The sequence below is a fragment of the Pseudophryne corroboree genome, chromosome 1, assembly GCF_028390025.1.
Source record: "Pseudophryne corroboree isolate aPseCor3 chromosome 1, aPseCor3.hap2, whole genome shotgun sequence".
Classification (NCBI taxonomy): domain Eukaryota; kingdom Metazoa; phylum Chordata; class Amphibia; order Anura; family Myobatrachidae; genus Pseudophryne; species Pseudophryne corroboree.
Genome location: NC_086444.1, coordinates 146,179,964 through 146,205,493, shown reverse-complemented (window position 1 = coordinate 146,205,493; position 25,530 = coordinate 146,179,964). Strand labels below are relative to the sequence as shown.

Genomic DNA, 25,530 nt, shown 5'->3' with positions numbered 1-25,530 from the left:
AAAAAAAAAAAACCTCTGCTGCAGCGCTGCTCCTGGGCCGCATTACTAGCCGACTTGGGCCGCATGCGGCCCGCGGGTTGCACATGCCTGGTCTACATAATTGATTGGGCATTAAGTGTTCTTGAGGGGTATCAAGTACCACTGGACATTTAACAGGGTTTTCAAACGTCACTAAGCAAATCCGTAAACACACTTTCCTTCCCAATAATAATCCTTTAGTGGCATCCCGCTGTTATGACCTCCACCATTGGCTCTCCTTTGTAGGGTACCCGCTGGGAGTGTGAGGCACACTAAAATAATATATTTGAGAAAGGACGTTTGTGTTATTTTCTTTCCTTTGAATGATGGTGGTAAACCACTTTAAGCATGGTGCTAATGAAAGCTGGTTGCGTGGTTGGCTTTTATCTGTAAGGTTTATAAATGGCATAGCATTTATCTTCTCTTGCGTTTTGTTGGACTAATAGATTTTTTTGAATTAACTTTATGGTTTTTCTCCCTATTCTAGAAAAAAAATCTAAAAGATTCTGGAAATTAATTGCAGTTTGTTTTCAGGGCGATACCTGCTACCTACAGGATCTGTACAACAAACATGGCAAGCCTCTACAGAAACCTCTAATCTTGTGCGGATGCGGAGCCAGGCTCAAGGACAGTCTGCCCCGTCTCTTACAGCCAGCCTGGTGAGTAATCTTTGTTTTCTTGTATGTTTTTGTTTTTTTTATGTTTATATTAATAAAACAATATTGGTCTTAATACATACCAGAAGAGTTAGAAAAGTTCTCCACGCAACAAATTGAACGGAACGTTTATTTTATTGCAGTGTGTCTCTCTTGCCCTGGGCAGGTGGCGTTCAGTGTCTTTGTTGAAAGCATCATGACTTCACATGCTTAAGCTGTAGATATGTTTTTTATTTGTTTTTATTTATGACCTATTTTCATTGATGGGATATATTGTTAATTACCTATCCTTTTCAAGTTCATCAAGATATATTATATAGAGTTTATGGTTACAGGCAAGACAATTGCTAGTGGTGTAAAAGCGATGTTTCAACAGTGTATATGCTTTTATTACATAACTAAAAAGTACTATTATGACTACATAGGTACTTGTTAATTATACGGGCGCCGTATTTAGCCAGGTGTCTGTCTTGTGTCCTACGATGCACTATGTGGCATATTGCAGCTCACTCATTAACTAGATGACTCTCTCTATTGATAGGTGGGCTGTATTCCACAATGACAATTGCGTAGATTGTAAAGTAGACATGTTCTTGAACTGTGGTTTCCAAATTTTAAGTACATTGAGGCGTCGTTTCATAACACTGACGAGAATTTAGATATGCTTATTTATCGAGCCTGTAATTTTCTTAAGTGTGCATATGAAAGGAAGGATGAGCATGTCTCCATTCCACCTCCTAATCTTTTAGACTTATGCAAATATCTCTAATGCAGAGATGCATTTCTAAAATTAAGTTTGGCATCTTGTTACTCATTTTAGCGAGCTAGGCTTTTGCATTTAATAGGAAAGATTGTACTACAGAACTGCTGGTAAAAAGAATCTACAAAAGTATGGAAATTCCCAATTGCTTTAAATTTTGGCTAATAAAAACAATCCGGAAATGTGGCTATAGCCTTGGATATCTAATTACTGTTTAAAAAGTTATATCACCAATGGATAAACATTTCTTCAGTCAGAAGCAAATATATAATGACATGTAGTTTCTTCTTATAGCCTATTCATATATACTGTATATATTTATTTTTTGTTTTTATTTTGTGATTCTTTTTTTTCTTTATATTGTTGCATTAACGTTCCTATAATACTTTAAAATTGCGAATAATGTGGAACTCATACAAAACTACGCTCCTAGAATGTCCATAAAACTCTTGAATTTTGGAGAGCACTCCCATCATTCTGCCTCCTGTTGCTCAAAGGTACAAAATATGGCATTAAGCATTGGGTGAGGGGGTACATTGATGTAATTCATAGTGCCATGATTGACAATGCCACGTCTCCTCATGATATCTTGTGGGCGGTACAGATGATGGAATAGTTGAAATGACTGCCTCAGAGCTCTGAGGTCATGGGTTCGATTCCAACCATGGCCTTAACGGTTGTGGAGTTTGTATATTCTCCCCGTACTTGCGTGGGTTTCCTCCGGGTACTCCAATTTCCTCCCTCAATTCAAAAATATACTGGTAGGTTAATTGTCTCCCATCAAAAATTATCCCTAGTATGTAAGTGTGTGCATGTACGTGGGAAGACTAGATTGGCCAAGTGGTTCTTATCTGCCGCCAAAGTCTATGTTTCTGTGTATCTCAAAACAAATTTTGGCACGTATGGTGTAACTACCAATTCCTTTCTTGGAACATTTCCAGAATCTTTTTCTTTTACAAATGCCTGTAATCAGACTCCCATGATCTCATTAACTAAGCCAGTTATCCATGTGAAGTATCAACAGTTTGAGTCGTCACCACTATACTGTAGCTCCTGCCAAATGCCCCCCCAAAGTATCACTTTATATTTACTGAGTTCTCCTTCTGTACTAATGGTACCCTAAATATTGGTCCATTTTGGTTTTATGTAAGCTTTGCACCCATGTGTGAACCACCCTCACCAACCTTGTATATACAGATGGGTCCACTTACGTTGTTGCTCGCAGCGTGCTGCAGCATGCCAGTTTCCGTGCATGTGTCTGACAATATGCCACGCTGCTGCACCATTCTTACCATGTAATCATATGGGATTGTGGGTGCAAATGCTGCACAAGTACCTGACAGCGGGCTTGATCCTGGTGATAAGGCTGTTGGCAACAGAAGGGGTGTTTACTATATACACACTTCCACTAACCAGTCTTTTAAAATGATTTTTTTATAAGGCTGGTTCTTGGCAGGCGATAAATACGAAGACCCTGTGATATAATTCTACCCATACATAAGCATCCTAATACCTACACTCAGGGGCAGATTGGCCCACCAGGACACCATGACAGATTCCGATGGGCCGGTCTCATACCACCGATAACCCCCCCCCCCTCCAGGCCGATTCACACTCAGGTTTGGCTGGCTCACAATGCTTCCAGCACTTGCGGCTCATTGGATTGTAATCCGTAAATTAGTTTAGCGGGCACTTCCAGGTGAAAAGTGGTGAAGCTGTTCTACCAACGGGGAACCTGGAGAAAGTTAACCAGCCCAGCAGCATCCTCTCTCTGGCCCCGGCCAAAGGTCTCTTCAACGAGCCTGGGAGCAGCAGCATAGCGATGGTCGGAGCCGGGTTCACTATTTTTAATTACTATATTTGCATTATCATGATGGTGTAAGGGTTAGGTCGTCCACGGTCACAGAGAATGGTTTGGGAACTGGACAGGAGCAGGACGTACCTTGTTCTCAGGATGTTAGCTGATCAGGCAGCACTCACAGCCAGCCCTGGGACAATCTCTAATGCAAAGTCCTTCATCCCTATAGCTGCCCAATGTCTGTCTATGATGATGGGTCTATTTATGTAATGCAGTGGCTATGTATGTAATGCGGTGTCTACGTATGTAATGTGGTGTTATTTGTGTAATGAGGTGCCATACGTTGTAATGTGGTGCTAGTCGTATAATGCGGTGCTATGCGTGTAGTGCGGTGCTATACGTGTAATGTGGTGTTATGCATGTAATAATGTGGTGGCTATTAATATAATCAGTGGCAGATTGGCCACTTGGACAGATTCCACTGCACTGGTCCCCTGTGTCTGTGTTTCACTACTTGTATATGCCCTGTCCCTGTACTGTATGTAGTGTGTGCTCCCCCTCCCTGTACTGTATGTAGTGTTTGCTCCCCCTCCCTGTACTGTGCTGTATGTAGTGTTTGCTCCCCCTCCCTTTACTGTGCTGTATGTAGTGTGCGCTCCATCCCTGTACTGTGCTGTATGTAGTGTGTGCTCTCACTCCCTGTACTGTGCTGTATGTAGTGTGTGCTCCCCCTCCCTGTACTGTGCTGTATGTAGTGTGTGCTCCCACTCCCTGTACTGTGCTGTATGTAGTGTGTGCTCCCCCTCCCTGTACTGTGCTGTATTTAGTGTGTGCTCCCCCTCCCTGTACTGTGCTGTATGTAGTGTGTGCTCCTTCCCTGTACTGTGCTGTATGTAGTGTGTGCTCCCCCTCCCTGTACTGTGCTGTATGTAGTGTGTGCTCTCCCTCCCTGTACTGTGCTGTATGTAGTGTGTGCTCCTTCCCTGTACTGTGCTGTATGCATACCTCCCAACTTTCGGCTTGAGTAAGTCGGGACTCTTGCGCGGACCGATCCGAAAAGGGGGCGTGACCTCGTCTGAGTGGGCGTGGCCTTGACAAACGGGGCATTATCCTGCCTTTTGGGGGCGTGGCCAGCGCTCCCCGAGCAGCTGGGCAGCCCCCGCTCCCCTCCTAGCGTGCGCACAGCATGTATTCAGTGTATTCTGCATGTATTCTGCAGAGCAGAGCAGCAGGTGATCAAAGGCTCTCCCAACTGCCTCCCCCGCCCGCGGGACACTGCTGCCCGCGGGTGGGACAGCGGGACAGGGTCCGATTAGCGGGACTGTCCCGCTGAAAGCAGGACAGTTGGGAGGTATGTGTATGTAGTGTGTGCTCCTCCTCCCTGTACTGTGCTGTATGTAGTGTGTTACTCTGAAACATATAAGGTTAAAAAAAAAGAAGGGGTTTGTAGAATGAAAAATCAATAAAAATCAGAAGTTGATTAAAGGCATGATTGTACTGTCAGTAAACACTGAAAGTGAGCATGTCAGTCCTTGTATATTCAGACGTACAGATGTACATCAGGGAAGGGAATTGTAGCAGCATATGCATAAAGCCGCAGGTAAACATTAGCATAATGTTAAGCAACGGAGGCCCCAACTGTGTCTATCTCAGAATCAGGACCTCTGAGGAGTGACCCCCCTCTTAACAGGCCCCTCCTCCAACAGACTCCGCCCCCATTAGGGCTGCTTTAATAAATTTCCCTGGCTGGTGTTCGATCCCAATCCGTCCCTGCCTACACTTGTTTTGAATCTTAGATTCCACATGACTTATACCCCTTTCACACTGCCAATGCCGGATCCCACCCGGGAATTGGAAGCGGGTCCTTCCCGGGTGGGATCCGGCATTGGCAGCTGCTGCAGGCTTTCCCGACCCGGCAATAAGCCAGGCGGGTTGCCATAGCAGCGGGGGGGTTGGAGCCGGGGGCGGAGTTGGAGGCGCCTCTCCCTATCTAGTAAACGGGTCCCGGGTCGCATCTACCCGGGAGCCCGTTTACGCAGCCACTGTGCCGGTATTCAACCCGGATATAACACTGCTTTATTCCCGGGTTGAATTGCTGGGTCAGGCGACCCGTGGTTACGGCAATGCCCCTTTCACACCGCACGCCGACCCGTGTCGACCCGGCAGTATGCCGGGTCGATACCGGGTTATTTGTGCGGTGTGAAAGGGGTATTAAAGGGACGGTTTTTGTGCAAGCAATATTTAATGACATCACATTGTACATATGTTTCATAATAAAGAGTCATGCATGGACTTGTAGTTCTGCCAGAGCTGGAGAAAAGTCTCCTTCCTAACATATAAAAAGTCTAGCTTTCTTACAATTCTGTGATATTTGTGAGATGATCGGATATATATGTAAAGTGTAACTGCTGTTTTGCTAAAGATTATCCTATTCCCTTGCCCTTTCTAAATGAGAATATATATATTTTATATATATATATCTATATACATTATCTATCTATCTATCTATCTATCTATCTATCTATCTATCTATCTATCTATCTATCTATCTATCTATCTATCTATCTATCTATCTATCTATTTCTATGGAGAGATACGGCACTCCAGGACTTGATGAAACATGCTGTTAGCAACCTCAAAAAAAGCTGTCAGCACAGCATAATGCAGTCAACGTTTAATTTAATATCTTAAATTTCGTCAGGACAATATCAAAATAACATACAAGAGTGCTTACCTTAAATACCAACACCCCATACAGATTCGTCTACGCAGCATGAGCGGGTCCCGGACGGGGGCTGATGACGTCACCATTCAGCGACGCGCGCTCTCCAGCGCCGTTGTCATAGTAACCCGCCGGGTTTAGCCGCTACAATGCTGAGGGTCAGAAAACAACAATAAATATACACACCCCTGTTAAAAACATGTACACAGGTCTGCAACATGGCAATATGGATAATTGGAATGCCAAAATCTAACTGAGATGACAAAAATCAAAGTTAGTGAGATTATAGATATACTGACACTCTGATTACAAATGACCAAATCCCACAATACATATGAGGAGTACTTACAGGCAATGTACCCTATGTACAATAACCCACATCTAGTGGTTGCCGAAAATTACAATGTAGTGTTAATAAAGAATACCTATCGCCTGTTAATAAAGGGAAAATATCCTGATAAACAAAGCAGATCCCATTAGCACCGAAAGTACAAAAAAGTACAAAAAAACTAGTACCCCTATATATAAAGGTAATCCCATATATAAGCATAAGTTTAAAAGATATTCACAAAAAACATCCTAAATTGTTGGATTCATTCAGCCCATACGGGACCAATGTCCGTAATTCAAAGATCCAGCGGGCCTCCTTCTGGAGCAACAATGTTCCTCGATCTCCCCCACGGATGTTGCTCGGTACATGGTCAATGAGTTTATGTCGTAGACTTGCCAAAGAATGTTTGGCCTCACGAAAATGACGGGCTACAGGTTGCTCCTGTGGGGTACCCTCTAGGGCAGACCGTATAGCCTGGAGGTGCAATGCCATTCTTTCCCTAAATTGGCGAATGGTCTTGCCAATGTAGAATAAGCCACAAGGGCATTTGATGTAATAGATGACGTATGTACTTTGGCAGGATAAGATGTGCTTAATCCGGATTTTTGTGCCAGAATGGGGGTGATTGAAAGTGGGGCCACATTCCATGGACCTACAAGTAGTGCAGCCCAGGCACTTGTAGCACCCTGGCTGTCGAGACAAGAAGGTCCTGGGGGTTACACTGTCCATGTATGAAATATCATTTCTCTGACGTCCTAAGTGGATGCTGGGGACTCCGTCAGGACCATGGGGATTAGCGGCTCCGCAGGAGACAGGGCACAAAAGTAAAAGCTTTAGGATCAGGTGGTGTGCACTGGCTCCTCCCCCTATGACCCTCCTCCAAGCCTCAGTTAGATTTTTGTGCCCGGCCGAGAAGGGTGCAATCTAGGTGGCTCTCCTAAAGAGCTGCTTAGAGTAAAAGTTTTGTTAGGTTTTTTATTTTCAGTGAGTCCTGCTGGCAACAGGCTCACTGCTACGAGGGACTTAGGGGAGAAGAAGTGAACTCACCTGCGTGAAGGATGGATTGGCTTCTTAGGCTACTGGACACCATTAGCTCCAGAGGGATCGAACACAGGCCCAGCCATGGAGTCCGGTCCCAGAGCCGCGCCGCCGACCCCCTTGCAGATGCCGAAGCGTGAAGAGGTCCAGAAACCGGCGGCAGAAGACTTTTCAGTCTTCATGAGGTAGCGCACAGCACTGCAGCTGTGCGCCATTGTTGTCAGCACACTTCACACCAGCGGTCACTGAGGGTGCAGGGCGCTGGGGGGGGCGCCCTGGGCAGCAATGAAATACCTATACTGGCTAAAAGATACATCACATATAGCCCCTGGGGCTATATGGATGTATTTAACCCCTGCCAGGTCTCAGAAAAACGGGAGAAGAAGCCCGCCGAAAAGGGGGCGGAGCCTATTCTCCTCAGCACATAGCGCCATTTTCCCTCACAGAAATGCTGGTGGGAATGCTCCCAAGCTCTCCCCTGCACTGCACTACAGAAACAGGGTTAAAACAGAGAGGGGGGGCACTTATTTGGCGATATGATTATATATATTAAGATGCTATAAGGGAAAAACACTTATATAAAGGTTGTCCCTGTATAATTATAGCGTTTTGGTGTGTGCTGGCAAACTCTCCCTCTGTCTCCCCAAAGGGCTAGTGGGGTCCTGTCCTCGATCAGAGCATTCCCTGTGTGTGTGCTGTGTGTCGGTACGTGTGTGTCGACATGTATGAGGACGATGTTGGTGAGGAGGCGGAGCAATTGCCTGTAATGGTGATGTCACTCTCTAGGGAGTCGACACCGGAATGGATGGCTTATTTAGGGAATTACGTGATAATGTCAACACGCTGCAAGGTCGGTTGACGACATGAGACGGCCGGCAAATCAATTAGTACCTGTCCAGGCGTCTCAAACACCGTCAGGGGCTTTAAAACGCCCATTTACCTCAGTCGGTCGACACAGACACAGACACGGACACTGACTCCAGTGTCGACGGTGAAGAAACAAACGTATTTTCCATTTGGGCCACACGTTACATGTTAAGGGCAATGAAGGAGGTGTTACATATTTCTGATACTACAAGTACCACAAAAAAGGGTATTATGTGGGGTGTGAAAAAACTACCTGTAGTTTTTCCTGAATCAGATAAATTAAATGAAGTGTGTGATGATGCGTGGGTTTTCCCCGATAGAAAATTATTGGCGTTATACCCTTTCCCGCCAGAAGTTAGGGCGCGTTGGGAAACACCCCTTAGGGTGGATAAGGCGCTCACACGCTTATCAAAACAAGTGGCGTTACCGTCTCCAGATACGGCCGCCCTCAAGGAGCCAGCTGATAGGAGGCTGGAAAATATCCTAAAAAGTATATACACACATACTGGTGTTATACTGCGACCAGCGATCGCCTCAGCCTGGATGTGCAGCGCTGGGGTGGCTTGGTCGGATTCCCTGACTGAAAATATTGATACCCTTGACAGGGACAGTATTTTATTGACTATAGAGCATTTAAAGGATGCATTTCTATATATGCGAGATGCACAGAGGGATATTTGCACTCTGGCATCAAGAGTATGTGCGATGTCCATATCTGCCAGAAGATGTTTATGGACACGACAGTGGTCAGGTGATGCAGATTCCAAACGGCACATGGAAGTATTGCCGTATAAAGGGGAGGAGTTATTTGGGGTCGGTCCATCGGACCTGGTGGCCACGGCAACAGCTGGAAAATCCACCTTTTTTACCCCAAGTCACATCTCAGCAGAAAAAGACACCGTCTTTTCAGCCTCAGTCCTTTCGTCCCCATAAGGGCAAGTAGGCAAAAGGCCAGTCATATCTGCCCAGGGATAGAGGAAAGGGAAGAAGACTGCAGCAGGCAGCCCATTCCCAGGAACAGAAGCCCTCCACCGCTTTGGCCAAGTCCTCAGCATGACGCTGGGGCCGTACAAGCGGACTCAGCTGCGGTGGGGGGTCGTCTCAAGAGTTTCAACGCGCAGTGGGCTCACTCGCAAGTGGACCCCTGGATCCTACAAGTAGTATCCCAGGGGTACAGATTGGAGATTCGAGACGTCTCCCCCTCGCAGGTTCCTGAAGTCTGCTTTACCAACGTCTCCCTCCGACAGGGAGGCAGTATTGGAAACAATTCACAAGCTGTATTCCCAGCAGGTGATGATCAAAGTACCCCTCCTACAATAAGGAAAGGGGTATTATTCCACACTATATTGTGGTACTGAAGCCAGACGGCTCGGTGAGACCTATTCTAAATCTGAAATATTTGAACACTTACATACAAAGGTTCAAATCAAGATGGAGTCACTCAGAGCAGTGATAGCGAACCAGGAAGAAGGGGACTATATGGTGTCCCTGGACATCAAGGATGCTTACCTCCATGTCCCAATTTGCCCTTCTCACCAAGGGTACCTCAGGTTCGTGGTACAAACTGTCACTATCAGTTTCAGACGCTGCCGTTTGGATTGTCCACGGCACCCCGGGTCTTTACCAAGGTAATGGCCGAAATGATGATTCTTCTTCAAAGAAAAGGCGTCTTAATTATCCCTTACTTGGACGATCTCCTGATAAGGGCAAGGTCCAGAGAACAGTTGGAGGTCGGAGTAGCACTATCTCAAGTAGTTCTACGACAGCACGGGTGGATTCTAAATATTCCAAAATCGCAGCTGTCTCCGACGACACGTCTGCTGTTCCTAGGGATGATTCTGGACACAGTCCAGAAAAAGGTGTTTCTCCCGGAGGAGAAAGCCAGGGAGTTATCCGAGCTAGTCAGGAACCTCCTAAAACCAGGAAAAGTGTCAGTGCATCATTGCACAAGGGTCCTGGGAAAAATGGTGGCTTCTTACGAAGCGATTCCATTCGGCAGATTTCACGCAAGAACTTTTCAGTGGGATCTGCTGGAAAAATGGTCCGGATCGCATCTTCAGATGCATCAGCGGATAACCCTGTCTCCAAGGACAAGGGTGTCTCTTATGTGGTGGCTGCAGAGTGCTCATCTACTAAAGGGCCACAGATTCGGCATTCAGGACTGGGTCCTGGTGACCACGGATGCCAGCCTGAAAGGCTGGGGAGCAGTCACACAAGGAAAAAATTTCCAGGGAGTGTGATCAAGTCTGGAGACTTCTCTCCACATAAATATACTGGAGCTAAGAGCAATTACAATGCTCTAAGCTTAGCAAGACCTCTGCTTCAAGGTCAGCCGGTATTGATCCAGTGGGACAACATCACGGCAGTCGCCCACGTAAACAGACTGGGCGGCACAAGAAGCAGGAGGGCAATGGCAGAAACTGCAAGGATTCTTCGCTGGGCGGAAAATCATGTGTTAGCACTGTTAGCAGTGTTCATTCCGGGAGTGGAAAACTGGGAAGCAAACTTCCTCAGCACGACCTCCACCCGGGAGAGTGGGGACTTCATCGGGAAGTCTTCCACATGATTGTGAACCGTTGGGAAAGACCAAAGGTGGACATGATGGCGTCCCGCCTGAACAAAAAACTGGACAGGTATTGCGCCAGTTCAAGAGACCCTCAGGCAATAGCTGTGGACGTTCTGGTAACACCGTTGGTGTACCAGTTGGTGTATGTGTTCCCTCCTCTGCTTCTCATACCTAAGGTACTGAGAATTATAAGACGTAGAGGAGTAAGAACTATACTCGTGGCTCCGGATTGGCCAAGAAGGACTTGGTACCCGGAACTTCAAGAGATGCTCACAGAGGACTCATGGCCTCTGCCGCTAAGAAGGGACTTGCTTCAGCAAGTACCATGTCTGTTCCAAGACTTACCGCGGCTGCGTTTGACGGCATGGCGGTTGAACGCCGGATCCTAAGGGAAAAAGGCATTCCGGAAGAGGTCATTCCTACCCTGGTCAAAGCCAGGAAGGAGGTGACCGCACAACATTATCACCACATGTGGCGAAAATTTGTTGCGTGGTGGGAGGCCAGGAAGGCCCCACGAAGAAATTTCAACTCGGTCGATTCCTGCATTTCCTGCAAACAGGAGTGTCTATGGGCCTCAAATTGGGGTCCATTAAGGTTCAAATTTCGGCCCTGTCGATTTTCTTCCAGAAAGAATTGGCTTCAGTTCCTGAAGTCCAGAAGTATGTCAAGGGAGTACTGCATATACAACCCCCTTTTGTGCCTCCAGTGGCACTGTGGGATCTCAACGTAGTTCTGGGATTCCTCAAATCACATTGGTTTAAACCGCTCAAATCTGTGGATTTGAAATATCTCACATGGAAAGTGACCATGATGTTGGCCCTGGCCTCGGCCAGGCGAGTGTCAGAATTGGCGGCTTTGTCTCACAAAAGCCCATATCTGATTGTCCATTCGGACAGGGCAGAGCTGCGGACTCGTCCCCAGTTTCTCCCTAAGGTGGTGTCAGCGTTTCACCTGAACCAGCTTATTGTGGTACCTGCGGCTACTAGGGACTTGGAGGACTCCAAGTGGCTAGATGTTGTCAGGGCCCTGAAAATATAGGTTTCCAGGACGGCTGGAGTCAGGAAAACTGACTTGCTGTTATCCTGTATGCACCCAACAAACTGGGTGCTCTTGCTTCTAAGCAGACGATTGCTAGTTGGATGTGTAGTACAATTCAGCTTGCACATTCTGTGGCAGGCCTGCCACAGCCAAAATATGTAAATGCCCATTCCACAAGGAAGGTGGGCTCATCTTGGGCGGCTGCCCGAGGGGTCTCGGCTTTACAACTTTGCCGAGCTGCTACTTGGTCAGGGGCACACCCTGGCTGAGGAGGACCTGGAGTTCTCTCACTCGGTGCTGCAGAGTCATCCGCACTCTCCCGCCCGTTTGGGAGCTTTGGTATAATCCCCATGGTCCTGACGGAGTCCCCAGCATCCACTTAGGACGTCAGAGAAAATAAGAATTTACTTACCGATAATTCTATTTCTCGTAGTCCGTAGTGGATGCTGGGCGCCCATCCCAAGTGCGGATTGTCTGCAATACTTGTACATAGTTATTGTTCAAAAATCGGGTTATTGTTGTTGTGAGCCATCTTTTCAGAGGCTCCGCTGTTATCATGCTGTTAACTGGGTTCAGATCACAGGTTGTACAGTGTGATTGGTGTGGCTGGTATGAGTCTTACCCGGGATTCAAAATCCTTCCTTATTGTGTACGCTCGTCCGGGCACAGTATCTTTACTGAGGCTTGGAGGAGGGTCATAGGGGGAGGAGCCAGTGCACACCACCTGATCCTAAAGCTTTTACTTTTGTGCCCTGTCTCCTGCGGAGCCGCTAATCCCCATGGTCCTGACGGAGTCCCCAGCATCCACTACGGACTACGAGAAATAGAATTATCGGTAAGTAAATTCTTATTTTCTTACCAGCATATCACGAAGATTGCGTTTGCGTTTGTAACTAGGCATGAGTTTACAATGTTTGATGGATTTAAGATCAGGATCAGAAGTAAGAATGGGCCATAAACTTTTGCGCATTTGCATATTTTTATGGTTAAACGGGTGGTATTCTTGTACAAAAGGAATCCTATTGTCTCCGCTAGAACTGGGAGGCTTGATGGAAAGCACTTCTTGTCTCGGAATGTCCAAGACCTGTTTCTTGGTATTTCTTAATTGGATGATATCATAACCCCGGACAACAAAGTCCTGTATCATTAGGTCGATGCGTTTCTCAGCCTTTTCCAAGCTATCACAAGTACGAACCGCCCGTAGGAATTGTGATTTGGGTAAACTGCGAGTGACAAAACCCGGATGCTGGCTGTCTGCCCTTAAGATAGTATTACGGTCCGTAGGTTTTTTGAAGAGATCTGTAGTCACTTTTCCATTAAGTAAGGAAACTTCAACATCCAAATAATGAACCATTTGATCACTAGTCTGATAGGTAAAGTGTATATTAGCATCCATGGTGTTAATTTGTTCCATTGCCACGTTGAACTCCACGCTGGTACCCTTCCATATGATGAACAAGTCGTCTATGTAACGAGTTAAATATAAGATTTTTGATTGCGTGCTGGGATTCAGGAGAAAAAGATTCCTATCAAGCTCAAACATAAAGATGTTGGCCAGGGACGGACCCACACAAGATCCCATAGCACAACCCCGTTGTTGTACATAAAAGTGCTGGTCAAATAAAAAATAATTTCTTGTTAGGGACAAGGTCAACAGCTCACAGAAAAAATCAATATCGGGACCCCGGTACGCCAGATTCCCCATGAGAAATCTACGAACTGCTTGTACACCCCGGGTGTGGGGGATGTTGGTATATAATGATACCACGTCCAATGTGCATAGAAGGCATCCATCCGGAAGAGTCGACAAAGTGTCCAATTTTCTAAGAAAGGTGGAAGAGTCCTTAAGATAGGTGGGTTGGTCTTTAATGAGATCTTGCAAAAAACTATCCAAATATTGTGAGATCACATAATAAATGGAATCACGGGCACTGATGATGGGACGCCCGGGCGGGTGTGTAGAATTCTTGTGCAACTTGGGGATAGAATATAGAATTGGGGTTTTGGGATGATTGGTAGATAGAGCTTGACAAACTTTATCAGTAATATAGTCATTCTGGACCGCATTCAGTAGAACCATATCTAGTTCTTTCTTAAAGGTTGTGGTGGGATCAGACCTTAATTGTTTATACACTTCGGTGTCATTCAATTGCAGAAGGATGTCTTGTCGATAGTATTCAAGGTCCAAGACCACTACCCCCCCGCCCTTATCGGCGGGTCGGATGACTATATCCTTATAGCCTTGTAGGTTTTTGAGGGCCACTCGTTCTGCCTTCGTGAGGTTATTCCTAGGCGGAGAAGAATTGCTTACATCATCCATGACGTATTGATTAAGAGTCCTTGTGAATACTTTCAGAGAGTTGTTAGAAGAAGACGGGTCAAAAGCTGATTTTGGTCTAAATCTTTGCATTTGTAAAGATGGAAGCTGAACAGGCTGTTTATCAAAAAATTCTTTCAGTCGTATCTGTCGCGTGAATTTATGGAGGTCTACTGTCCAGTTGAACTTATCAAATTTAGATGATGGAATAAAAGAGAGTCCTTCATTAAGAACATTCACCTCTTCATTGGACAAAATCCTACTAGATAAATTGAACACTATGTTCGTTTTTTTACTTCTCGTTTCTTGTTTGAAGATCCTTTGCCACTGGCCCCCTCGCCTGCTTTTTTTGGGGGAGCCTCGCGCTGAGCGCGAGTGCGAACCCCTAAAGGGGGTTTACCAGAGGTTTTGGTAGAATCACTGTCTCGGTCACTCTGTGATGATTGTGTACCAGATGTATCGTTACTGGTGCGATACCGTGGTTGACGCCATCTGGAAGATTTATTAGGTTTAGAGGAGACACCTGGGTTATTAACCTAGGGATATACAGTGCCCTGCTGATAATCCCTTTGGACCGTGGACAATTTTTCACGTTTGTATTTGAGAAGATCTTGTTTGTATTTAGCAGTCTGCTCCTGTAATTTATTCATCCAATCAGTTTCTGGATCATTCGTAAAAGTATCATCAATGTTTTTTTCAATTTCCTGGATGTTAACCTTGATGCGAGTCAATTCCTGGTTGGACTCTTCTATAACTAATAATAGTAGATCAAAGCTACATTTGTTAAGAACAGCCACCCACCGTCGGCAAAACTCTGGATTGAATTTTCCTATGGTGGGGGTGTTCTTAACCCTAAAGCCTCTTGGAATCATTTTTTTGCGGAAATAGTCACTTAATGTAGAGCCGTGTAGGAAATAGTCTATTTCCTTCTTCTTCCATTTCAATCATTTGAAAAAAATTTGTCCATTGGGCATGGTTACGTCCGGAATATCCGTGATTTCTGGAAACAGAATGCCCTCCGCATCACTTTCTGATAGGGAAAGCATTTCGCCAAGTGGTAAGGCCACATCCCTGTAGCCACTGATGCTGGGTTGTTCAGTTCCAGTTGCCATATTGGAGACCCACACAAAATTATTTGTGGATAAAGTGCAGGTGCAACCAAGTGAAAAAGAAAAAAAGAAAAAGAAAGACAATCTGTATCCTGGAAATAAATAGTAGGGTGCCTTGTCTATATGGAGAAAGGGGTGACCGTCGCTTGCAAAACGGATCACTGCTTATTCCCCCAATCGTACAACACAGCAACAAGGACCGGCACTCCTGTATCACAAGCACTGTAAAATGCCTAGGTGCCAGTAAAAAATAATGCACAGTTCTATGGAGAGATACGGCACTCCAGGACTTGATGAAACATGCTGTTAGCAACCTCAAAAAAAGCTGTCAGCACAGCATAATGCAGTCAACGTTTCATTTAATATCTTAAATTTCGTCAGGACAATATCAAAATAACATACAAGAGTGCTATCTCTCCATAGAACTGTGCATTATTTTTTACTGGCACCTAGGCATTTTACACTGCTTGTGATACAGGAGTGCCGGTCCTTGTTGCTGTGTTATATATATACTGCACTGTTGGGTCCGGCACTCCTCGTCCCTGCTGGGTACCTGCTCCGGTGCCTTCCTTAAGCAATGGTAGCTTAGTATATGCACAATGGAATGCGGCACTCAGAGACTTTTATCAGTTCAAACAGCATGCTTTAATCGACGTTTCGGGAGACGTTTTTACCTTCCTCAAGACACAGCAAACAAGTGTACAAACAGTGCAAAACAACATTTAAATAGCTTACCAGCCCCTGGCTCGCCCATTCCCGCCGCAGGCAGCGGCGTCCCGGTCCACGGCGCCCGCACTTCCGGGTTCAGATGACTCCACCCCTCGGCCGTGACGTCCTTCCGTGGACGGGTGATGCCGCTGCTGCAGAGATGAACACAGGAAGTGACTGCGCGTTGCCATGGGGATGTTACTAAACAATAACAATAAGAATCAAACGTATACAGTGACCAGTAAAATCTGACCGTATATTGCGGAAACAAGTGATTAAAACTTTAAAAAATCCCCAAAGTGCACATTAGGACACACACTGCATGCTGCAAGGGTGTGAAGGAGAAAGTGATAAACATTTCTAAAATACATTTTTTTTTTAAAACCCAGAGACCATTCTCTAATGGTTATGAAAGATACCTGATAATCAGTGAGGCATATCCCCTATTCTCAAGACTATATCAATCTAATAACTGGTTACTGTAATACTGATCCATAATAGCGTGCTGCTAGACAGCATAAACCACATCAGTGACTAATGACACCTGTATCTCAGTCACATTCGTCTGCGTATATTTATTCAGGTATTTGCATGAAACATGCAGCATGGGCGTTCCTGCACCCTGACTGCATGTTGCCTGGCTCACAGAGGGGCCACTCTATAAAGATGGTATGTGGACCCGACCTCCTGACTTTACAAGAAGCAATTGAGGCTCAAATATTCATTTAAGCCCCGTGGGTGGATCGTATCCAATTTGTGGATCCACCTTGCCTCGAGTTGTAACAATTTATTGGCACGGTTACCTCCCCGCAATGAATCTGGGACCTGGTCCACAATTTTATATCGTACCGATGCCATTCTGTGACGCATCTGTGCAAAGTGACGCGCCACTGGTTGATCACTTTTGCCCGCCGTTAAAGCAGCCCTGATGGCAGATCGATGCTGGGCCATCCTTTCTTTAAACATGCACTGTGTTTTGCCCACGTAGTATAAACTACATGGGCAAATCAGCACATAGATGACAAACACTGAACTGCGTGTGAGTGCACGTTGAATCCTGATCTTCCTTCCTGTGTGGGGATGCGTGATAAAGTCCCCTGTCAGCATGTAGCTACATGTTGTGCAGCCCAGACACTTGTGACACCCCGCTTTGCGTGTTAGGAAATGAGTGCTGGGTTGCATCGATTTGAATCCAGTCACATCATTCTTTACTATTAAATCTTTTAAATTAGCGCTACGGGTGTAGCATGGCATGATTCTGCTGTTTTTTAACGCCTGTAAATTGGGGTCAGAGGTTATCATGGGCCACATTTGTTTAACTTTTTTACAAGTTGTCTTACTGGCAGTATTGAATTGATTGACCCACGCCACCTTGGTGGACTGATCTGTGCGTGTCTTAGCTTGGAGTAGCTCATGTCTGTTCATCAATCTGGCCCTTGCGCATGCCTGTTTCAATAATCCAGGGGGATACCCCCTTTGTAGAAACTTGTCAGTCATGGCTTCAAGTTGTATTTCCAGATCCTCAGGGGCGCTGGTAATTCTGCACACCCTGAGGTACTGGGAATAAGGTAAGCCTTGAATTAATGCATGCGCATGAAAGCTATCATATCTGAGCAGCGTATTGCGGTCAATGGGCTTGGTGTATACCGTCGTGTCTATCTGTGCCTCCCGCAACATAATTTTAATGTCCAGAAAACAAATTTCAGACAAATGGGTGTTAAGAGTAAATTTGACTGGACTCATAGACCGGTTGTGTGTTTCAACCAACCGTGATAGATCCTCCTCTTGGCCCATCCAGAAAAGCAGGAGGTCATCTATGTATCATGTGTATAGCTTAATCTGCCGTGGACCTTAATCTGCCGTGGACCGGGACGCCGCTGCCTGCGGCGGGAATGGGCGAGCCAGGGGCTGTTAAGCTATTTAAATGTTGCTTTGCACTGTTTGTACACTTGTTTGCTGTGTCTTGAGGAAGGGAGTACGTCTCCCGAAACGTCGATTAAAGCACGCTGTTTGAACTGATAAAAGTCTCAGAGTACCACCTTCCATTGTGCATATATATGTAAATATATATATATATATATATATATATATATATAAAAGCAGTTTCATTCTGATGTGTACACCAAGGTATAGTTTACCTTTTTTATCTCATTTAGAGATTGTGAGGATATTATTTGTGTCCTTATTTATGGATTAACATAGTTACACTCGTTTCATGAGCGCTGCTTCAATAATTCTCGGAAGCATATAGCAATAACCACTGCGTTCCGTCAGAGAAATGCCTTTTATCTGTGGAAAATGAGTTTACAGTTCTTCAGCTGAAAAAATACACCTCATTATTTTGCATCCTTGCAAGATGTGCTGATTATTCAGAGTGTGAATCATTGCACTATTCATCTGATGATACAAATGTTAAGAAGAAACCTTTTAAACAATGCAGAACATTTTTTTTAAGCGCTTGCACAGTGAATGTATCCCTTGTCACAGCCAGGGATGAATGGCGCAGTGCGCATCAGACCATTTTGCAGGTTGATCCATTATAATGCTGTTGACCTTTTGGCAAATATTCCTTAACCTTTCCTGCAGTTGGGGACACAAAAGCTAAGGAATTAAATGGAACATGAATATTTTTTTAGAGTGGATGGAGTGAATGTTAATGAAAGACAAACTCCAGCATTCAAGTTGCACGATCACCTAGTAAAAGGTGCGACAAGCTTCACCACCTGGTTTTCACTCACTGTTGTGATATTTCTGATTTCTCCAGCTCCCCATTCTCTCTCTCTGACACCATCTGCTCTATTTTAACTTACCCTCTCTGCTACTCCATCTCTACCTCCCACGGCTACCATCACTAAGCGAAACATTGAGGTCATTGACACCGTTTCCTTATCCTCCCTGCTTGACTCACTTCTCTCTCCTACTCTCTCTCTCTCGTGCCCTAAACAGGTCACTTCCATACTGCTTCTCCACTTGACACTGTTGCTCCAGTGACCACTATTCACACTCGCAGATGAACACCTCAACCGTGGCATTCCAAATGCACCATATATGTGCAAAAATGTTCACATACTGCTGGGCAACAGTGGAGATAATCATTCTCTAAAGCGGACTTCCTCCATTTCAGTCATACTTCAAGAAGCTTATCTCCTCCCAATCTTCAAACCCCCAGCGTCTCTTTGCAGCCGTCAACTCCCTCTTTTGTCCTCCCTACCTTGACTCCCTCACTCTCTGCCCTTGAATTTGCCACTTACTTCACATCCATAATTGACTGCATACGTCAGGACATCACATACCAACAGACCCTCAACAACCTCCCCCTTCATTTCCCTGACTACTCCTCCCCATCCATCTCACCAACTCTGACTTCTTTTAACCCTGTATCTGGAGATGAAGTAGTGGTCCTCATCCGGTACCACCACCACCTCCCCACTAGACCCCTTCCCCTCCCGCCTCCTCCACTACCTCTCCACTAGACCCCATCCCCTCTCTCCTCCTCCTCCACTACCTCTCTCCTTCTGCCTGTTCTCAACTTGCCTACCTCCTCACAATCTCCCTCTCATCAGGCACTGTCCCCACTGCCTTCAAGCATGCCCCTTGTTTCACCTATTCTTAAAAATGCTGCCCTTAATCCTAACACTCTGTCCAACTACTGACCCATCACTTTCATCCCTTTTGTCTCCAGACACCTTGAACATATTGTCTACAACCGTCTTACTGCCTTTCTTTCCTCCCTCTCCCATTTCCGACTGGCTTTCATCCTCTCCACTCCACTCCACTGATACTGCTTTCATGAAAGTCTGCAGTGACCTCCATGCTGCCGAATCCAATAGCCACTACTCTCTGCTTATTCTCCTTGACCTCTCTGCTGCTTTTGACACTCTGGACCACCCTCTCCTCCTGCAAATTCTTCACTCGATTGGTCTGTGTGATATTGCTCTTTCGTGGCTGTCCTTCTATCTCTCTGACCGCTACTTCTCTGTTTCCTCTCATGAGTCCACCTCCCCCCCACTTCCACTAACTGTAGGTGTCCCCCAATGCTCTGTTCTTGGGACTCTCCTTTTCTCTCTTGCTCATTTGACTTCCAATATCACCCCTCTGCTGATGACACTCAAATCTACCTTTCACTTGTATTTCCAACTGTCTCTCTGCTATCTTGTCCTGGATGTCACAGTGCTTTCTTAAACTTAACATGTCTAAGACTGAGCTGATCATCTTCCTGCATAACCTCACCTCCCACAATTTCACTATCTGTTGATGGCACAACTACCTCCTCTAGCCCTCAAGTATGTTTTCTTGGAGTTATCCTTGATTCCTCCCTCTGCTTCAAGCCACACATTCAGTTCCTCTCGCAGTCCTGCCATTTTCATCTCAAAAATATTTCCAGGATAAGATCCTTTATAACCCAGGACACTACTAAGACCCTGAAACACATTTTGAAGCAAAGATTTGCCCTGAATTTCCTTCAGAGATGTAATTGGTACACATTATTACTTAGTCTTGGGTTGACCTTAAATTTAGTACTCTGGCAGGATTCCCCACTGCAGACCTGCTCTGCATCCCAAACACAGTTTGTCCCCTATATAAATGTTGTCTTTTAGTTATTATGGATGCTCTCCGACTATGGAACAGTCATGTTCTTTCAGTAGCAGACTGGGGATGACCTTCTAGGAATTTATCCCTTCAGGCGTTAGGTTACCTGACTCAGCACATTGCACATGGTTTTCAAGCCGAGGCAGATTTAGACCTCATGGGGGTCCTAAGCAATATCAGTATTTTCCAATCTGAAGCACTCTTCTGTATTTTAAGTGCACACTGACTGCGAGGTGTAACAATGGGTATAATAAGGGATGGGGGACCTACAAGACTGCTTCAATTAGTGAGGGGGGGAGGGGGAGGCACTGATATATAATGCAGTCACACTATGGGTGTAATAATAAGCATTCAAAGTCATAATACCTATTATATACCCATTAGTGTGACTGCATTCAGTGACACCTCTTGCCCCACACTGATTGTAGCAGCCTATCAGGTCCCTCATCCCTTATGATACCTAATATTACACCCCTCAGTCAGTGTGCACTTAAAAGAGAGCTTAGTGATGTAATTTATACCCCTCTCCCCCATCCCACCCCACTTTTGTAGCAGGCTGATCACATTAACAAAATTAAAATAATACTAAAGGCACTGGCAGGTACAGATACTGTCTGCACCAGCACTGCAGCACGCACCTCATCCTCCTTAATCTTCTCCCAGCTCCTCTCTCCGTGAGTGTGATGTCATACACGTGTCCGTCATGACGGGTCACACTGCAGGATACACAGGCTTGCACTGGAGTCAGCAGCTGTCTAATCACTGACTGCCTGCCGGGAGGTTTATTCTTTCTCCAACTCCAGTCAACCTATGGCCTCCCCATTACTAGTACCTTCAAATTGCCCATTGGTTACTGGCCATTTTTAAATAGCGTAGAGCTTTGTCCTTGCCTCCAGCACTGCTTTTGAGTAAAAGAACATTACGCTCTTTTCGAGGTGACATAACCTTCTAGTACCATTATATCCAGACAAATTGCTGGTCTAGCAACTCCGGGAAGTTGATCCTTTGCAATAGGAAAGAATTTACACAAATTCAGTTCTTATTTCTAGATGTACTAATCATATTGAGATGCCTGTCAAATTGCTTCACAGACTTTACCGTACGCCAGATACATTGCAGAAAATGTGGTCATCATGCTGGAAACACTGTTGACATCAGTACTCGGAAGAAGGTGTTGGGTATGTTTTACCAGAGCGGTCGGGATCCCGACAGTCAGCATACCGATGTCGAGATCCCGACCGCTAGAATGCTGACAGTAGGGATGAGTGCAACAAAGCCCCTTGCGGGTTCCGTGGTTTGCTGCGCTCGCCACAGGTTCTGCTCCCACTCTACGGGTGTCATGGACACCTACGATTGGGAATAGTCCAGAGCCCCCTGCCTGCATTATGGCGGCCGGGATCCCAGCTTTGTTGTTCTGACTGCGAGGATCGTAACCGCATCCCGGAAGAAGGTGCACTCCTTTTTTTTTAGTACTGTTCTGCCCTCTACCAGTTTGGGTTGCGGTTTTTGATTTATTGTCAAAAGTAATTAAGGTTGCTGTCCACCCGGATCGGGTACTTGTTTTCCTTCATTGGTGTCCTCCTTCTCTACCCAAAGCTGAACACTATTTGACAGGCCAACTTTTGCTTGCAGCTAGAGCCGCGTCAGTTGCCCCCTCCCCCTACTCTGTATAAAGTAATTTCTAAAATTCTGTATTATTTTGAAATTGAAACTTTTGCAGCTCCATATTCTATAATGCTCTCCTCTCCTATAATTAAATGGCTCTCATGGCATTTCTAAGCTACAGAAGGCGACAAGCTTAGTGTGTCAGAACTCTGGTATTTTGTAAACTCAAGTTTGAATTTGAATCTGTATATTGTTCTTTGTGGTATGTGGTAGGCACACGGTGCAGGAAACTCAGTGGACATAGGTAAGTCTTGCGTATGAGGTACACAGGGAGAAGATCATGACTTTAAATATATTAAGTATAAGAATACACAGCTGAGATACTGTAACTGTTATAAATTCAAAGTCTGATTTGTTTGAACCAGACTGGAACCGGAGAGACAACTGTAATTGGAGTCAGCTTGAGAACTGACTTGCTTGAACCGGAGGGACAACTGGAACTGGAGTCAGCTTGGGAACTAACTTGCTTGAACCAAACTGGAACCGGAGAGACAACTGGAACTGAAATCAGATTGAGAATTGACTTGCTTGAACCGGAGACACAACTGGATCTGGAGTACACACAAATGCACACCGGATAGCTTGCTCTTAAACCGGACTGGTTCTGGGAGAAAGTGCAGCAGCACACACAAGGACACACTGGAAGGAATTAAAGCTCCTGGAGATACAGTACAGGTGTTACTACTAAGTGTTGGAATCTCAGTGCTGGTAATGCTGCTTAAGATGGAGTCACAGTGCTCAAGATGTTACTATGCGCTTTGAACACAGTGCTGGTAATACTGCTGGAACGCTGAAAACAAACAGGACTTCAGAAACGAGGAATGAACGCTGGAGTCTGAGCCTAGATGCAGCTGAGATAGCGACGTTGTTCTGGGCAATTTGCTAGAGCTCTGTCTAGCCCTTTTATCCCCCTTGCTGGTCAGTGGAATCATGTGACTGAACTGATGCTTGCTGTTGGTGAAGTTGTGGTCAGCTGACCGTCCGCAACATGGCGGCGCCCAGTACCCGAGACCTGCGGGAAAGATATCAGGGAGCTGGAGCAGAGTTCAGGGGTGCCAGTGCGGCAGGAGGTGGAATGAGAGGGACCCCTAGAGCCGGATTAGACTGCACACTGGTAAGATGTGTGATGCTAGGTTCTGTTTCCTGACACTAGTGCACTCAAACACATTAGCGCCTCTGCTCTGGGTTCCCTGTTATAGCAGCAGCAGGGTGCCAAATATCTCCTCAGCGCACCAGGTCCCTTTTTTTTTACACTTGTATATCTATGTGCAACTGAGTCTCCGAATCTGTATATGATGTGCTATGATGTGGCAGCTGTGACTTTTTTCCATGCCAACATCTGTTGTGCTCCGTATACAGACTCCGTCACACACAAATATACAAGTGCCACATATCAAATTAAGCAGCAGTCTCCCGGTGCGTCCTAGTCGCATCACACTGCAGAAAAACAAGATGCCTGACGCTAACAGAGTTAGGCATCTCCCACTGCATGGTGTATTGAGGCTAGATATGAGGACAAATCTCTGTTGTTACTTCACCTAAATATGTTTCTTGTGTATGTTCTTTGATATTTCACTTTTTACATTTTCATACCACCCTCCCCCTTTTTCCTTTGTGTTCCCCTCACTTTTATTTTTATCGTAGTTGGTGTATTTATTGAAAAAAAAAAGTTCAATAAAAATCATTGAAGTAAAAAAAAAAAAAAACACCCAGTAGAACAATGAAAATACATCAACTCATGCGTAAATAGTAGCTGTAGAGCTGTTGTATGAACAGTGATTTGCAGATGAATGAAATACAGACTCCCATCTTATCTACAAATTTCTAGCGATTCCCAGGATGTTTGAAAGAAGTGCATTTCCAGCAGCACGTTACCAGGTAACTAATCCCAGCGATTTTGTGGGTTCTGTCAAACATACAAGTCCAGCTTAAGCACTGAGTGGAAGCCATTTTCAATATAAATCCTGTACATTATGTCCGGAATGCTCTTTATAATGGTTTTGTACCTGTATTGATCTTCAAATCTACCAGATTTCCTTAACCATCATCGTGAAAATTCAAATTTTTTTTTTCAGCGCCCAAAGTAATGGAATTGAATGCAATTCAATTGTTGTTCTGATCGGGTGCCCATTACTTTTTAAAAGCCCACATACAGTAGACAGGGTTTATTCGTGAATAGCGACTAATCCCTTCTAAAGTCCTGCTTAGTGCGCCCAAGCTCCCATTTGGGGGCCTAAACCACCGCAGTTTCGCAAATGTCTCTCCCACAGCTAATGGGTGCCGTATGGAGCAATAATTGAATTGCTCCATTTTGCTCCCCCTAGTGGTCACCATGAGGGGGAAAAAAATTAATTACCCTGGATTTTTGCACATGAACACGCATCAACCTAGGTTTTTGCTTGGTGTAAAAGGGTTCCAAAAAATAAACCTGGGTCCAGTTACCCAGGAATTCAACCCACGTAGTCAGCAGGGTTGGACCCGGGTTAAGGGCAGGGTAAATGGGTTACTCGGGTCAACCGACCCAGGAACCATTTACATCATGCTTGCAGCCCATACCTTCCTTACCGCAGTGTTCTTCGGGAGGTTGGGGAAATGGGGCACGCTGTTAGTGCTATGCAGACGGCATCATTAGCCAAGTAAGGTCAGTGCCGGAGGATGGAGGCTGCCCAGCAGTGTTTGGAGTGCTGGGCTTGCCCACAGCATGACGTGGGACAGCTTCCAAATGGGGGGCATGGCCTAACGGGACCGATGCCATGCATTGGGGGTCCTGATCTGCCAATTTTCCCGGCACTTGGAGATGATGTCATCATCTCTTGAATTGGAAGGACACCCTTCCTGGCTGCATTTGGAGAGGCTGTCATGAGCTTTGTACACTTATACCCATATGGAGTGACATAATCTTCTCCTGGACCAGTGTTTTTATGTTTTTTTATAGGAGCCACAGTGATTTGTAGATAACTGTTTGAGTAATTAGAGTTTGGGAAAATCTTCTAGTCTGCTTATCAATATTTGTTCCACATAGCGAATCCATTGCAACCGTGTGGTAACTCTACTCCTTTTTTCTTGTGAACTTGTTTCTTCGGTGTAAGAGTAGCTGAAATAGGTAGTGATCCCGGATCTAAAAGAAGAAGAGATGGTCTCCATAGCCATAAAAGGTAAATAATTAGGGTGACTTACCAATGGAGTAAACCATTTATGAGTTTAGAAAGCAATGATTTGTCCTGTGAAGTGAAATGGTCCGCTACATTGCTGAGAGAGGGGCATTTTCTCATCTTTTGGGCCAACAAAGACCTTAAATAATGTTGCTCAACTGATACACTTAGTAAAAATAAAATGGTTTATATATT

The 25,530-nt window shown here is 45.4% G+C and overlaps 1 protein-coding gene across 5 annotated transcripts in view; it reads left to right on the top strand.

The window, feature by feature from the left end:
* The window catches only part of MAST4 (microtubule associated serine/threonine kinase family member 4), an 875,018-nt gene that overhangs the window by 272,485 nt on the left and 577,003 nt on the right, over window positions 1-25,530 (top strand). For all 5 annotated transcript variants that reach the window (XM_063963429.1, XM_063963416.1, XM_063963420.1 and 2 more), the window contains exon 3: window positions 553-677. In XM_063963429.1, coding sequence (XP_063819499.1) covers window positions 553-677 — 125 coding nt within the window. The remainder of the gene's footprint in view (window positions 1-552; window positions 678-25,530) is intronic.